Raw genomic sequence first — 16,722 nt, 5'->3', positions numbered from 1 at the left:
CATAAAGATGAGGAAAAATTGAGTGTGGTCATATCACGTGTATATAATTAACTCTGAGATAAGTATTTATAAGGTTTTGTTGTTTGCTTGCTTTTTGTATTTGAAGTTTGTAAATGTTAATTGTACTGCAATGGTGTCAGGATACTTAAAGTGCAAGTAGATAACTCCAGTAGATTGGATTCTGTGTCAGTGGCATAAAAAGAGCTTGTACAGGTGTATATGAGCCTGTGTGGGAGATGAAACAGTATAGTGGTACAAGTACACTTATGCAGGTATTCGTGTCCACATACAGCTTGTACCAACGTAACTATTAATAAACAAATGTAACTATCCATCTTCCTTCAGTGACTTAACTAGTACCACAGTATACAGGACCTGGGACTAGTCGAGACAAATGACATGAATTAATTTCTTGGAACTGTATTTCAGGTACAGGTTGACTTCTGTTTTAGTATACTTTTAATGTGCTTTTTGTCTCTGATTGCCTTTTGTTTATGATTTGGGAGAATCTGGAAACTAATTACTTCAATAAAGAAAAAAGCTTTTTAATAATGACACAAAATATATATTGCAGTGGTAATAGTTTAGGATATTAGAGGAGAAATTTGGGGTTTTCTTAATATTTTTATCATTAACAAAAATTAAGGCTTTAATTTCCACTCAGTAAGCAAGGTTAGTAGGCCATGCCATATTTCCTCTGGGGATAAATCCTGTAAGATTACGACTACATGAATTCATACATAGCAGGTTAAGAAAATGGGATATACGTTATGTCCTTGTCTTCAATCAAACTTTGACAATTTAAGAGAACTGAGGATCTGCCAAAATGTCTTGTTGACTTACAGCCATAGGAGCAGATTTTCCTTTTGAAAAAAAAACCCAAAATAAACCAACAAAACCTGCTAGTTGTCACACAGCTCAAGCATTTGACTGATCTGTCACATACTTTGATAGGACTAACAAGATGTTTTACATTTGAGACACTGAGACTTCCTCACACAAAACATTTTTCAGCCAGAGGGAGTATGAACCAAGCTGTAAGCAAGCGAACAGTATCTTTTGCTCTAACTGCTGTTAATAGTTCTTTCTACTGACAGTCTTTATTAAATACGGTTCTCTTCCTGTCCCTGAAAGGGTGGCTATTAATACTCTGTTTTATTGGCTGAGCATCTGAATAAAGTTGTTTAATATTTGGGCAGAACTGAAACGGAAATCCTCATCTCTAAGGCAGCAAATCCAAGACTCATACACTTTGCTATACTGCATTTCAAGAGAAATTGATAAAATAATATGTGTAATCCATGCACTGTTTGCTTCCACTAACCACTGTGGAAGAAAAGTGTTATTTGGAATTTTCATCCTGCAGGAAATTCTAACTTGTCATCCCTAGGCTCCCATCTGAAATCAGAACAGAGAATGATATTTTTCACAGAATAGAAATGAAAGTAATTGATTCAGAAATGTTGAAATACTCACTACTAAAACGTATTACTGTGGTGGCATGCTTCCTTCTGTCCCCAGACTTCTCTGTGGGTCAGTGTTCCTGGCTGGACTTCATTTTTCATTATGCACCCAAAGCCATATGACTACCATATTTAATCACAACTTGGTCAAAGGGAAAAAAAAACATGTTGCATTTAGGGAAGGCACAGACCTACATGGCTCCTGGTGTGGAGGCTGGAATTACTGCTTTCAAAGGGAGGCTTGAGTGACCCACTTGCAGTGTGGGTGTGTGGTCCTCAGCATTTACTTCTCTACATGGGCACCATGCACACCTTGGACTGGCAATGGGTATGAATTTCATTGCAGGTAACAGTGCAATGCTGGGTATGAAGTCCTGGGACCATAATGGAATGCAGCAGGTCAAAAACTGGTCCTTTCCTCTTTGCACTGCACCAGTTAGTAAGATAGATGCATGCAGGGACTGTATAAGGAGGTGGTGGATGGGATCTAGTACTAAGTTTAGAAATAGCTTGTGCAGTTCATTTATATGTAGTGTTTTTGGAAGAACGTGAATTGCTAGCTTTTTATGAAATATGTAAGATTAATTCTGCCTATAATAATAGGTCAGCCCTGTCTTAGAGGCTGAAGCGATACCTTGATTTGGTCTTGTGTTTGTGTTATACCAAGCATAAGTCTTTGTGGTGTAACACTGGTATATGGAGTTCTGAATAATACATGCCATATGGCTTAGGTTCTCAGCAACTCATGATTTTTTTCAAGCATAGAATTTTTCACAGTCTCTTTCATTCCAACTAGTAGGAAGAAGAGGTAGGACATGAAGCTTTCGGGCTGCTTTTAAAGGGAATGAATATTTTAAAATTCAGTGCTCTGTTTAACAGTTCTTCATGTATAGAAATTTTAGGTAGGTCTTCGATGCTGACATCAGAAAAGCTGACCAATAATAAATCTCTCTCAGGGTAATTTTTTTTTTCCCCACTGCTGCCTGCAGAGAGCCTGCATATACTGAATTATGACATGATATATTGTAGAAAAGCCTCTGTATGGGCCTTTTCAAAGTTTTGAATTTTGACCACTAGACAGGGAGTGGCAGTTTACAGATAGTACAGGGACAAGAAGAAATTGCTGTGGAAGTTTTATGTGTTCCATAACTATAATAATTTTCTTTCTAATAATTGTGAGGAGTGACTGCCAGATATGACACAAATATAATTTTATATAGACAAAAAATATACCTCAAGTAGGAAAAAAATCTTAAATGGGGATAAGGAATGACTGGAAAGATGACAAACTTTTTTCAGATGTCTTTTTTTGCTGGATATTGTCAGTTTGCTCTTAAATGAGTTTCACTGTCCCTTTTTACAGTCCCATATCTAGAACTTTAAAATTTCACTTTTCTCCCCTCTACTCTCCTGTAAGCAGTAGATCAAGTAAACTCAGCTATCCCAGAGCTATCTTCCATATAGACTAAAAGGGACAGCAACCCAGCCCCATTTTCCTTTTGCAGAAGCCTCAGATTGTAGATAGGATTGACAGTGAGGAAGTTTCCCCTCATGCTTGCAAGGCATGTTTGTGAGATTGTGTTCCACCAAGTGTAAAAACATTAGAGTTTTGGTCTTTCCATGAATTATCCTGTCTGCTTCCTTTTCTTTACCCTCACAGTATGTAAGTTTTCCTTCCTCTTCTCTCCTAAAGTTATTTCCTGTCCTTTTTCCGTAGCACTGTCATTTATTATTGACCTAACACCCGCTTTGTCTTAGTGTGATATTGTTGGTACTTTCTGAATAGTCAGCTGCACAGAGAATCCATCATTTAGCTTGGAGAGCAAGCTCAATGTTAGTAAAGCTGGAGGACAAATTTTATAGTTCCTTCCTGGCATTTTGCTGTGCATGTGTGAAAAATCTGGAGTAAACATCAATAAACTGTTACATCCCTCTCTTAAAAAAAAGGCACTGATTAAATAATATGGGCAGTGACTTATTTTTTTTGTGGTAAGAAAATTTGGAAATAAATTCCATGGAACCAAATGTAATTTGATAATTTAGCCTTTAATAGCTTGAAATTTTCAGAATTCTAGAAATTCACTCCTCCGAAGAGAAGATAGTGTGGTATGCCCTAATCTTCCTTTAATGAAAAATCTTCAGCTGATTCAGTCTTAGGAGTCTCAGGATTATGATACTGGATATGAGGGAGTTTCTGTTTTTCTATCATCAAGGGAGCCAAGGCGGAGTCCTAGTGCCATAGGAAAAGTGGAAAAGTCAGATCTTTTTTATTCTTCCATGTTCCTTCACTAGATGTATGCAAAAGGAGCATACATGTAATGTGAAGCAATACCTGTGAAGGATCTGTGGCTCTTTAAGGACGCCAGGGAACATAGCTGCTGGTGGGATAGTGTCCCCCCCACATGCCGGTCAACGTCTCTGTCTGTATTATATATCCCAGGAGCCCTGTCTGTCCAGCGCAGCTAGTTGGCTTGCATGCTGGAAGCAGAAAGTGTGAGGTGCTTTATGGCAGATGTGTTAGAGGCATGCTTAGTAATGAGGGTGTATGGGCAGGATACAGAAAAGCAAGCTTCATATGCAGACCGTGGCATTTAGCAGGATTGGGAAGGCTTTTTTTTTTTGATAAATTTGTATTGTAGATTTGGCTAAAGAAGAACTGAAATGGATGACTGGACACAATTCCATGCCTTTGTGATGCTGTAATGTTAGGAAGGCTGCAGAGCCGCTGAAGGCAACAGCCATATCTGGCACAGGAGTATGTTTCTCAAAGCACTCTTTTCTGCTCATGTTGGCAGGGAGAGCAGTCGGGGTTCCAAATTACAGGGGTTTTCTTTTTTTGTAAGAAGGGTCCTACATAGCTCCTGGTAGCTAGCTTTAAAATAGCTGTGAAAGGAAATGTTTTGGAGGCATTTTTAAAAAAATGTTTTTGACCTGTGAAACCTTCAGTATTCCTCTCCTGTGGTTCTTTGTAAAGTATCATATCACCACTGAAGAACAAACTGCTACAGAAGAACATGCAGAGTATTGGATTTTCAGACATGAGAACCTCTGCTGACAAGTTCTGTTTATAAACAAAAATGTCATAGTTTCTATTTTTGGCAAAAATAAGTTGTTCAGAAAAATGAAACCACTTCTGAGTAATGATAAAATATGGGACTTTCGTACCCACTGGAGGCCAGTATTTAAAATGAGTGTTTAAACACCTTTATGAAGGCTTATTTTAAAAAGAAATCTCAAAACTGAAAGGCCTGAACAGCTTTGAGTGCCAGTTTTGTTTGTTTGCAGAAGTTTTTAGAGGTTTCTGTCCCTGAAAATGGAGTTAAAACACAAATTCAGTTTGGAATTTTGTCATTGCCTCAAGCAGTCCAAGGCCGTGTTGCTGCCAGAATAGGTGATCCCATCATTCCCTGGTGGCTTACTTGCTGATCTGATAGAAAACTGCTCATTTTTTTGCTGGATCAGTAAAGCTGTGTGGCTGCATGGTTGCTGGCTCACAAAAGGAGCAGGGAGGATTGGACAGGCTGAGATAATGGGGTGATGGAACTGTTGCTTTTGGGGATAGTGTGTTATGGCCTACATTTTTTAAGTCAGCTGGTAACATACAACGTTGAAGTGAAGTAAGCATCTTTCAAACTAACATATTTGGAACTTTTTAAAGAACTTGGTCCTGTAGCCTGATGAAACTGGATGTGACCACACAGGGACTACACATGGTTTTCATGGGGTTTCAGAGTGAGGAAGGGCCTATGTAGATACAAAGGCTTAGGCCTGCAGGCTCAGGCTGAGTCTATGGTAAACTCATTAAGTCAGTTTCTTTCAGCTCTTGACAGTTTTCAAGGAGATACTTGATTGAAAATTACTCTTTTGCTGAAATTTCAAATAAAATAACTTATCTGGGGCATACAGTGAATACACTCCAATAATATCCGTAAAACTTAATGTGTTTACCTAGTGGAGTGAATTTGCTTTGTTTGTGCCTGACTGTGTTTCCTGGATCTTTAATTCTGTGTTCTTTTGGACTTGCTCTAGGTGATGACTGGATTTGCTGAACTTGTTGATCAGTAAATCCAGCTGTTTAAGTTTTTATGGTGTAACTGTAGAAAATCAGGCTATTTCTTTTCTGGACTGTTTGCAAGTTTTCAGGTGAAACTTTGCTGCTCAATAAAATTTGGCTTGGTATGAACAGCAGATGAAGTTACCAATCAGAAGATGTCAATATACTTTCATTGTTCTAAACTGCGGCTGAACTTTTAACCTCTGAAAGATATTGATGGTTGTATGTCCTTGACTATATTATCTGTTGTTTTAGGAAGTAGAATATTTTCAAAAGAAAATAATTTATTGAAGTAGTTATTTCTTATGTCCTGATTAATTTGTATATGCTGTTGTGATAATATTTGCTTCACAAATAGGAGATAAGAACTGATTTTATAAAATAATAGAATGACAGTCTTCTACCTAATTAAGAATTCATGCAGAATCATTGCTTCTGTTTTCTGACAACTGTATTTTTAAACTCCTCTGAGACAGCAAATAAAATTACTGGCAAGACTATATAATTCAAAATTAAAAGTATTAGTTTTGGCAGAAAACCTGGAATTAGAATTTGTATCACCCTCTGCTTCAAAAAAAAAAAGCTGCTTTTTTTAATAACTGACTACAAGGAAACAACAAGCAGCCCCAAAAACAGGGAAAATCTCTTCCTAACTACTGTTAAAAAATCTAACCTCTTTTCATAAGCTTAAGAGTAAACAAACTGTTCTGTCATAACATTTGAGGGCTTCAGCAGACTTAAAGAAGATTAAAACTGGACAGTTGTAGCTGTCAGCGCCCCCAGCTGTCAGCTCCTCTATCGTATCAGATGTCAGAATTTCAATCGTTAATAGTATGGAACACAAGGCTGATTGCATTTACCTGCATATGCCAGTCTGCAAATTTTCGTGGCTGAGGTGTATACACAGCTATCAGAGTTTTCAGATGTTTTTTTGACATGGTGACGTCCGTCAGAGGAGTGGGGTGGACGGATGGGAGAGGAACAGCTTCAGTCCTCTTATCTTAATCTGTTGCTGTAAGCCTGATAAAGCCTGAGATGCTGACTGTACAATGTGTGTGTAGAAATATGACTGTAACTGTAATTAAACAATTAAACAATTAACATCAGTAGAGGTTTTAGGTTTTCATCAGAAAGGCTGTGTGTGAGGAAAACCAGCAATGCTTTTTTAAATTTAAAAATGTTTACAATATTACAAAACCAGTGTTTTTGTGTATTGTAAAATAACTTTTTGATATTATGTAGTTCATGGGAATATTATCCACTGTGGCTTGACATCCTATAAAATAGGAACTCTAAGTAAAGCCTTCAAATATTTGAACGGTAGGGCCAGCTGTCTTATTTTGCTGTAGATGTAATTGGGATTTATATATGTAGTTTTTTTCACAGTTCCAGAAAGATAAAATGTTTTATTTAAAAAATTGTTGCTTTAGCACTTTGATTTCTACAAGGTTTTATCCTTTTGTAGAGAAAAATTAAGTGTTTTATTAGTATAATGCACATGAAGAAGACAAATACACTTATTTCTTTATAGTTTTAGAGACAAATATATTAATGGTTAATTTAAGGTAGATTATTAACCTAAATACTGTTTCCACTGTAGGGGTTTCAGTGTTTTGTGGTTGTTTTTGAGTTGTTTTTTGTTGTGTGGGGTTTTTTTTTCTGGTTATTTAATATTTTTAGCAACTTTGCAACATGTTTGAAAGCACAGCTTTTGCAGTCGCCCTGAATTTGACATATTGTAATTTATTGCTTGTCTATTCTTTATGCTGATTGAGTTGAATCCTTTTTTTTAAGCTTTAGGTTTATTTTTATTGACCCCTTTTTCTTGTGTTTGTTAATTGTTACCACTATTGGCAAATTCAGATGAACTTTACTCTTTTTATAGGTCTGCTAATACATACAGCTTTAAAGTGTAGTGTAAACTTTCATATACTAAGTAATTTGTCTAAACTTATTGGTGGCATTTCTAATCTTGCTAAAATCACTAAGTGGAGAGCCTTTTTAAAGGCGTTCATGTATTCATCTACTGCAGATGTATGCTACCAACTATGTATAAATCATGGGGTTTTTTCACTTACATGGTCACATGCAAATATGCCATGAGTGATTTTAACTTACTCAGAGTAGTATCAGCACACTGTATTCTGCAAAGTAGATTTCTTTTTATAAAGTTAGAGTTCTGAATAATTTGTATTTTCTGAAAAAATTAATTGAGACACTTTAAACATGTGCTTGCTCTTTAGAAGATACAGAATTTTGTTGTTTTTTTCACGGGCTGTTTGAAGTCTCTTTGTTAGTAATTTTCAGTTACAAAATCATGTCTTGTTAACGCTTTTTCCCTAGACAATCATGCAGATGTGATTAGAAGTCTGAGAAACTTTATTTCGTAATTTTTATTTTGCTAAAACTTGAAATGATTTAAATTTTTATTATTTCATTACATACCCGTAGTAGTAACTTCAGATCAACATTGTATAATATAATGGTAATATAAAAATGGAAAATGTCAAAGCTTCAAAATGCTCACTTTATTTGAAAACAACTTCTGAATGTTTAAAAATACTTCCTTTTTGTTGCCTTGAGCAAACGAAGAACAATTTTGAGACATTGATGAATGTAGCTGGACCCACTCAACAGTTTAAAGAACAGAGCGGAGAGCCTGGTTTCTTTCGTACCTCCAGCAACCATTCATTAGATTAGTGTGGTCTGGTTCCTTTACAGTGTATATTCTAAGTTACAACTCTGTACAGTGTGCTCTCTTTTTCCTCCTTTGCTTTCTGAGCCACCATCAGTGCAGCTCAGAAGCTGATTTCAGTGCCCTGGTCGAAAACCCACTAAATCAATGGAGATCTCTTCATTGACTCTGGGTGATTAGGATCAGCTTCTGCTATTTTTACTTTGTCATTTTTGTCTCAGCTTATACACTGAAACAGTGTAATTAATGTGAGATGTTATGAGTATTCAGAAAAGAAGGTAAGAAAAGTATGGAGAAATACATAGAATGGAGGCCCAAGATAATGAAGTGTATTGGTCCTTGCTGTTTCCTTCCATTGTTCTTGCTCCTTCATTTTTCCACTTCCCTTAGCCTTCTCTGGCTCATCTTTGCTTTTCCCTTGTTCTGTTTCTCTTTCTACTCCAGGAGGTCTTAAAGGGAAACCAAATTCATATTGTCTATTTACTTCCCTTTACTAAGTGAATTTAACCCCTGAATTAGTTTTGGTGAATTTAACTAGTTCACTGAATCTTTTAATATCTAAGGAAGACTTTGACAGTGAGACTGCTTTTTTCCTTCATTGAAATAGTCACTTAGATATCTAGCATTGTATTTAGAAACATAAGCTGATTCCTTCAGATAAAGTAAGCCTGCTGTTGAGGAGGAGCTGGAGTTGGTTTTTAGGGAGAGGAACAGGTTTTTGAGGGGAGCTGTCCTGTTAGAAGGAAGAATTGGGTGGAAACTAGCATACTCTGAATATTGAACCAAACTTTTTAATTCACTGTCAGGAAAAATGATAATTCTGCTGTTGATTAGAGTATCTGAAGGAGATGGTTCATGCTGAGATACACAGGAGAGTGAAACTGGCTAGAGAGGTTTGTTTTTCCTTGAGACATCCTGTTGTTTCTGTTTCCTCTTGATGATTATTCACCATCGTTTAGTGATCTTGGTTTTGTCAGGCTTCAGTGATTACTCAACTCTCCAGTTCAGTTCAAAAGTTTATTCCCTCCAGGTTTTGCATCAGTCTGACAGTCTTGTGTTCCATTCTTTTATAGAAACAGCTCTTACTGTCACTGCATTGCCTCTGCCACTGGACAGTTGGCTCATAATATGCAATAGACAGTAAAGTAAAACTACGCACAAAACCAGCTCTTACACAAAGAAAGAACAGCATTTAACATTAAAAGCACAGGTAGGGTTTAATTTATTGTTTTCTAGAACTGAAACAGTTTTGGCACATATAGGCTGGAGTTAGCATTCCTATTGCTTCTGAAAAAGGTACTATCAGCCTTGGAAATAATAGCAGTATTTTTCCATTTCTGTTGCTCTGCAAGGTATCTGTTTTAAAATAGCAACTGGAGTTTTCTGGAACAAGCCCACAATTGGGGGATTGTTAAATTAATCTGTAGGAAAGTTTATTCTTATGGATGACAATGAGATAATAAACAAAAAAGTTTATTTTCAGATGTCTTTAGAAACAAATGTTGAAAACCAGGTACATAAAAGCGCAACTCAAAGGCATGAGGATCTTGACCTTCCTTGCAGTGCTCTAGTTACCTAAAACTCGTAACCTAAAACTGCCTGGTTGTGTTTTGCTCTCCTGGGCTTATGTTTAAATGTTAATGTGGCTGGTACTAACTGCTGGCTATAAAATGATCATTGATTTGTGAAGGGTAAGGTCTTTCAGTAAATATAAGTGGAGATACCCAAAATAAAAGGTGCTTTGACTCAAAAAATTGTACTAGAATTGCTTACATTAGAAGTAATTTGATTCTGAAGCAACTAGCACCAACTCTGTGTAGGTAATCTTAACCGTTGTTATTTCTTAACATTTGCAGTCATAAAATAGCATTACATTGATCCAGAATCAGTCAGTCAGCCATTTGTCTTTGTATCACAATGCATTCACTTTGGGCTTTGTATAGCTTGTGTATTGATTTCTCTGCATATTACTGTTAGTCTTCATAGTCACACTGAATGGTGGAATAAAGTAATTAATGAAATAATCTGAAGTATTTAAAACAATGACATTTTTGTAATTTTTCTTCTATTCAGCTATAATCCTCTGATAATCATGGAGCCATATTTTGCTGGTTTTAAGCACGTGCAGCGGGACTATGAAGTCACTCTTGAACTCGCAAGTGAGGAGACTCAAAAAACTAGAAATGCACAAAATTCTAGGACGGGGTCTTATGGTGTCAGTATTAGAGTCCAAGGAATTGATGGACATCCTTACATAGTACTAAACAATACAGAAGGGTGTTTGTCAGAAAATCCTCCTTCTTCTGGAAAAGAACAGCAGGTCATTTCTCAGACTGTAAGCAAGCCAGCCACAGACTCCAATACTGCTTTTAAGTTGGAGGACAAAAACAGTGAACACACAAAGTTTCCTGGAACACAACACATGCAACCCTGTATGCTTAAAAACCTAAAGATAACCAACCTGGATGAAAAGGAAAATGGAATATCAGATTTTAAAGATGGAACAATGAAATCCTCCAATTTGTTGAACTTTCAAAGACATCCTGAACTTTTACAGCCTTATGATCCTGAAAAAAATAACTTGAACTTGGATAATTACCAATCTTCTGTGTGCAGTAAATCGAAATCTTTTGCAGATGAAAAAACTGAAGCAAAGCCTTGGATTTCCTCATCTAAAGTAGTGTCCCTACAGAAAACAAATACATATCTTGCAGAGCCAACCAAAGCAAATTCAAAAAAGATACATTTGAACAGATCAGTAGAAGACCAAAATAAGCAGCTGTTGGATTGTCCCAGTAGCATGATCAGCCCCAATGAAGTGTGTGTTTCAGAATCATTTTCATCTGCAGGAGAATCCCCATGTGTTAGTCCCACTGCTTATCCGGAGACAAGAAAACCTAGACCAGATGTTCTTCCCTTCCGCCGACAAGATTCAGCTGGGCCAGTATTGGATGACTCACGAAGATCATCATCCTCATCAGCTACTCCCACTTCTGCAAATTCCTTATACAGATTTTTACTTGATGACCAAGAGTATGCCATCTATGCAGACAACGTTAATCGGCATGAAAACAGAAGATATATCCCATTTTTGCCTGGAACTGGTCGTGATATTGACACTGGTTCACTTCCAGGAGTAGACCAGCTAATTGAAAAGTTTGATAAGAAAGTTGATCCTCACAGAAGAGGTAGGTCAGGAAAAAGGAACAGAATTAATCCAGATGATCGTAAAAGATCAAGAAGCGTTGATAGTGCCTTGTCATTAGGTCTTGATGTAAATTCAGATTATTTAAGTGAATACAGTAAAAGCTTGGGTAAGTCGACTGAGCACTTGCTGAGACCATCTAAAGTTTGCCTTCACAAGCAGTTATCCAGAGATCAAAACTTACCTTCCAAAGAGATGAAGATTTCTGCTCGAAGTATTGGAAAACTGCAAGTGCCTGATAAAGACCCTCCGAACAGCAATTTCAATTCTTTGCAATACCATAAACAAAATGGAGCTGATACTGAGAGCTTGATGTTTAGGTCAGCTACACTCCCAGGACAGAATAAGAGAGAGGAAGTTAGAACAGTAACTTCTACTTTGTTGTTGCCAAGCCGAATCACAATTCCACCTGATTCAGGAGCCAAGATGATTTCCGTAAAAACATTTTCATCCGTCCCTAATATACAGGTGACTTCGAATTTACTCTTTAATTTGTGTTTTGCACTCTAGCATACTAAAACTGTCATATTGTTAAATGCATGTTTTTCTGCTCTTCATTAGAACAAACTCCCATCACACAGTACTTCCAAATGGGATAGCAGAATTGTTCTGGAGAAAAGTAAATATAAAAATTATTCCTGTAGTTGCAGGTATAGAAAACATGGTTTGTAAAACAGCTTGTTCTTGTATGGGTGAAGGAAGATGGTGGGACCACAGAAGATTATTGTAAATGATGTTCTGATGATTCTTAAGCATAAATGCACAAAAGTACACAAAATATTTTTTGACATTTTATCTTGTCCTTTTAGGCAACTCCTGATCTCTTAAAAGGCCAGCAAGATCTTGCACAGCAAACGAATGAAGAGACTGCTAAACAGATACTTTACAATTACCTTAAGGAAGGGTTAGTAAACATAGTTAACTTTTGGAGAGGAGACTGTATTTTCTCAATGTTTATTTTCTATTACATTTAAAATGTGAAACTGTAAAATCAAAGCTATAATTAAATGAAATGCCTGTCTCATAATTCTGTATCTCAGCTGTGTCCTTTAAGGCATTATAGGATCTCAAAATACCCAGGCAATCAGGACTTACATAAGGTATTGTACAGGATTTGATTAAATGTACTTGAAATTTGTAAATCAGAATATGTTTGTAAATCAGAATATGTATGTCTTTTAAATACTTACGGAGTTAAACTCCATGTGATATGAAGGTTCATGAAGAATTCAAATCATACCTCCTGGGAGTTTAAGCTTGTGGATTTTTTAAACAACAACAACAAAGTATTATCTCTTAAGGTTTGACAGAAGCACTCTTGTTGCTGTGCATTTAGTAACCTGTAACTCTCTTACTTGGTATTTTCTAATGATAACTTATTGAAAGATGAAGGAAGGAGGAATGAATTAAAATACACATGATGCACTTACATTTATTTGCATTCCTGATGTAGCAGGTTCTGGGAGCGGTTGAACTGTTATTTTATGGTGCAGTAGTCAGGACTTGAAAAACCTAGTACTAATTAAGTCTAATTTCAGTATGTTTGAATAACATACATGCTGAATACCTGTCTTTCCACGGCTATAGTCTTGTAGAGTAGAGTTGCAATTAAAGAGTTGAGTGATTTTTTTTTAAATTTTTTTTTAAGAAAACATTTGGAATATAAATTTTTAACAGCCTCTCTTTAAAGAGTTTAATGAAATCATAGTTAAGATAATTTCTGACTGGTTCATATTAGAATTTTTTTTTTAATGGTGGTGATTTTCAATAGTTTGGACACTCTGAATTTGTTGCGATGTTAACAAAATAGTACCTTTGATCATATTGTTGCTTACTTGTACTGTCTGTGTTTTAGAAGTGCTGATAATGATGATGCAACAAAGAGGAAAGTCAACTTGGTTTTTGAGAAAATTCAGACTTTAAAGTCAAAAGCTGCTGGAAAGACACAGGTAAACAATTTTTTAAGTTGTTTTGTCTTGTTTCATGCTGATACAGTGTTCAAACAGGGCTTTAAAAATTTGAATCCCCTCACTGACTTCAATTAGACTATTCTTCTAGTCCCTCAGTAGTATAGCTTAATTTTAATCAGGCACTGAGGTGACTTATGGGAAATTTATTTGTTAACAATTAAAGAATGTAAAAGAGTCTACCATGAGAGCTTCTACATTTTGCTTCTACATTTTAGAAGGAGAGAGATGCAAACTTAACGTGAACATCAAAAGATTGTTGGATCGAAGAAAAAGCTAACATACGTAGCTTTAAAAAATAATAGCGGAGCATCGTCTCATTATAGTGATGTAAATAGGTATCTAAGTGGAGAGAGTATTTTAATTTGTAATTTAGAAAGCAGTAAACCAGGATATTGTTTAAAAGCCATATTACAATAATAGCATTTGACAGTCTGCCTACTGAAAAGTTTTTGTTTCCTGCTACATGGTGCACTGTTTTTTCAGTTCTAAAGCAAAGTGAAGAAATGCCCAGTTGTTGCAGCGATGGCATAAGAAGGATTAAATGCTTACTTTTGATGATTATTTTATCCTGGGCTATAATTAGTCAAAATGAAAATATAAAACACATCTTAAGAAATTACCAAAAAACGGTGTTTGAAAATCTGTCTTGACATATGAGCATGAATCCCTTTGATGTCCGTTTTGTGTAACTGGTGGTATCTCAGTCAAATTTGGCCCCAAGTACTCATTATTTAATTCATATGTTGCCTAATTTGAATTTTTCTTTAGGTTTGTGTATTTTCTGTATTATTGGCAACACGCCTTGAGCAATTACCAAGAAGTTTTATGAAAATCAAATCATGGTTCCTTTGAAAATATTAGCTTGGCTTGACCCATATGAACAGTCCCTGGTGAGGTCAAGCAATTGATGCTACACTTTATTAGCCTTGCTTGTAGCTTTAATTTAGATTTTAAAAAACAGTTGTCAAAGAACATCTTGGCTTTGTGGGAATAAGCATCTCTAATTGTAGGTTTCAGATTCTTCGGCTGAAGTAAAAGCATTGGTGGAACAAAAAGCAGAACTTGAAAGGAAAGTGGAAGAATTAGAGAAAAAACTGGATCTAGAAATTCGGGTATGGCACTTTCTTGTTGTAAGGCTTTTGACTATTTCAAATTTACTTTTCTAAGTAAGTGACAACTGATCACCCAGCTGAATCTTTTTTGCTTCATATTCTTTTTAATCCAGATATACATGTGTTTTTACAGAAGACTTTTTATTTTAAGTGTAGTTGCTCATAGCATAGTTACCCTTTTTAAGAAATCTCTTCTTAGTATTTGAGAAGCAGTTTGGAGCAGTGAATAAAAATTTTAGGCACATGCACTAAAACTTCTTAGGTATCTGCAGAGGTAAATGTGAATCTGTTGACTGCGGTGAGACAGACATGGAGTGAGAGACAAACTGTATTACTCACGTAGCTGCTGTTGATTAATTACAGCATTATTTTTGCAGTGCTGATTTCAAAGTAATTAAGTACAGCCATGCTCTGAAGACATGAGAACAACAGCCTGGCTTCTTTCAGTTTGCATTTTGAGTCTGAGATAAGAATCAATATACTTGAAACTGATTAGATAGTACCGAGGAGACTTCACTTCTCACATTTCTAATAAAAATCAAAAAGCAGTGATTTGTGTGTTTTAATAAACGTTCCAAGCTTTTAATATTCATAAATTAATAAGCACTTCTACAAGTGAAAAATATCAAAGTCTTGAAATGGCTTCTTTCATATAATAAAAAAGAGCCTTTAATTTATTTATGCTTAGTCTATTATCTTGCTTAACTTTTGGTGTACAAAATTCAGAATCAGCAAAATTCCAAAGAAGAGAGAGATGCTACACGAGCAAGCCTGAAAGATCTTCAGTTGCAACTTGATGAAAGTATATGTGAAAAAGAAGCCTTAAAAAAGCAGCTGGAAGAAAGCGAGAAGGAACTCAGGCAAAACCTAGAGGAGTGAGTTAATTCTAGAAAAGTTATTCATTGGAATTTGTACCTTTTCTTAAACCTTTTAGATTAAAAGTACCTGTGTCTTCAGAATATGTTAATGGAATCAGACAGAGTGACGTTTGTTATTGTAAGAAATATTTCTACCATTTAAAAGAGGTATGTTTTTAGAATATCTGGAAGGAAGAGAAAGATTGCTGAATTTATAGTGTTCCTCTTACTGAGAATTGCTTTTAATATGTCATGGTCATAATATACAGTTCAAGTCTTTAAAATGCGGAAACACTTGAATGCTTTAGTCAAGAATATAGTAACAGGTTTAAAATAAAATACAACTTTCCACTTAAATAGCTACTTAAGAGTTCTCATTTTTATCCCTCTGATATTTCATTTTTCTGCCTCATTATATCCCATTCTCTTGTGGGGAAAGTGGGAATAGATACTTGTATCTTTTTAGTACTTGAAAGAACAAATTAGTATTTCTACAAATTAAAAAATCCTGTCTGATTTTTCCTGATGAGGCTTTTTCAAGTGAAGATGGAGCAGGAACAACACCAGACTGAGATCAGAGATCTTCAAGACCAGCTCTCTGAAATGCATGATGAACTGGATAACGCAAAACATGCTGATGAAGGGGAGAAAGAGGTTCTGATTGAGGTTAGTTATAAAGTACCAGAAGAAGGAGGAAAAAATCAGAAAAACTGCATAAAAAGTGGCAACTAAGATATAGGTAGAAGAAATACATGCCTTAGATTTTCCCATCCTATCAGTCCAAAACAATATACCATTATTAGGTGACCTAAGAAAGCATGTTATAATAACTACATTAACACTAAAAGGAATACAAAGTATAAGTACTATTGTTTTAGAGAATAGGAGAAAAAATAACATAATGGTTGAGGGACAGCTGAGTTATCCACTATTACCAGATAATAGTCAGTTTTAACAAGTAGATAGGATTTTGGGTCAGAACAGGGAAGATCAATTTAAAGAAGGTGTACATATTAGCAAAGCCAGATGAGATTCAACTAAGAAAATTAAAAGAACTCACCAAAGCAGTCTCTAAATTGTTGACTCTCTATTGATGGGACCAGGGAGAGAAGAGAGGAGATAGGGTCTGAAGAGGAACAAAAGAGTTACGGGTTTTCTGTCACCTTGAGATGAAAGAGGAATTGACTGTAGCCCTGGTTATAGTAATATACTGATGATGAAATAGAGAACAGTGCTTATTAAATTTGTTGATAAGGGTGTGTAAGAGTATCAGTGCATAATGGTTCAAAAGGAAGATTAGAATTCAGAATTATCTTAGTACTTTGTAGTACCAAAACAATTAACTTCTCTTAATACTAGTGCAAAG

General features: G+C 35.8%; 1 protein-coding gene across 3 annotated transcripts in view; it reads left to right on the top strand.

Moving 5' to 3' along the window:
• CGNL1 (cingulin like 1) overlaps positions 1-16,722 on the top strand; it is a 62,314-nt gene that overhangs the window by 6,673 nt on the left and 38,919 nt on the right. For all 3 annotated transcript variants that reach the window (XM_050903274.1, XM_050903273.1, XM_050903275.1), the window contains exons 2-7: positions 10,286-11,885; positions 12,227-12,321; positions 13,273-13,366; positions 14,398-14,499; positions 15,226-15,374; positions 15,887-16,022. In XM_050903274.1, the coding sequence (XP_050759231.1) occupies positions 10,305-11,885; positions 12,227-12,321; positions 13,273-13,366; positions 14,398-14,499; positions 15,226-15,374; positions 15,887-16,022 (2,157 nt within the window). In that variant the 5' untranslated portion in view covers positions 10,286-10,304. The remainder of the gene's footprint in view (positions 1-10,285; positions 11,886-12,226; positions 12,322-13,272; positions 13,367-14,397; positions 14,500-15,225; positions 15,375-15,886; positions 16,023-16,722) is intronic.

The sequence above is a fragment of the Gymnogyps californianus genome, chromosome 11 (assembly GCF_018139145.2).
Source record: "Gymnogyps californianus isolate 813 chromosome 11, ASM1813914v2, whole genome shotgun sequence".
Classification (NCBI taxonomy): domain Eukaryota; kingdom Metazoa; phylum Chordata; class Aves; order Accipitriformes; family Cathartidae; genus Gymnogyps; species Gymnogyps californianus.
This window is presented reverse-complemented; position numbering and strand designations above follow the sequence as displayed.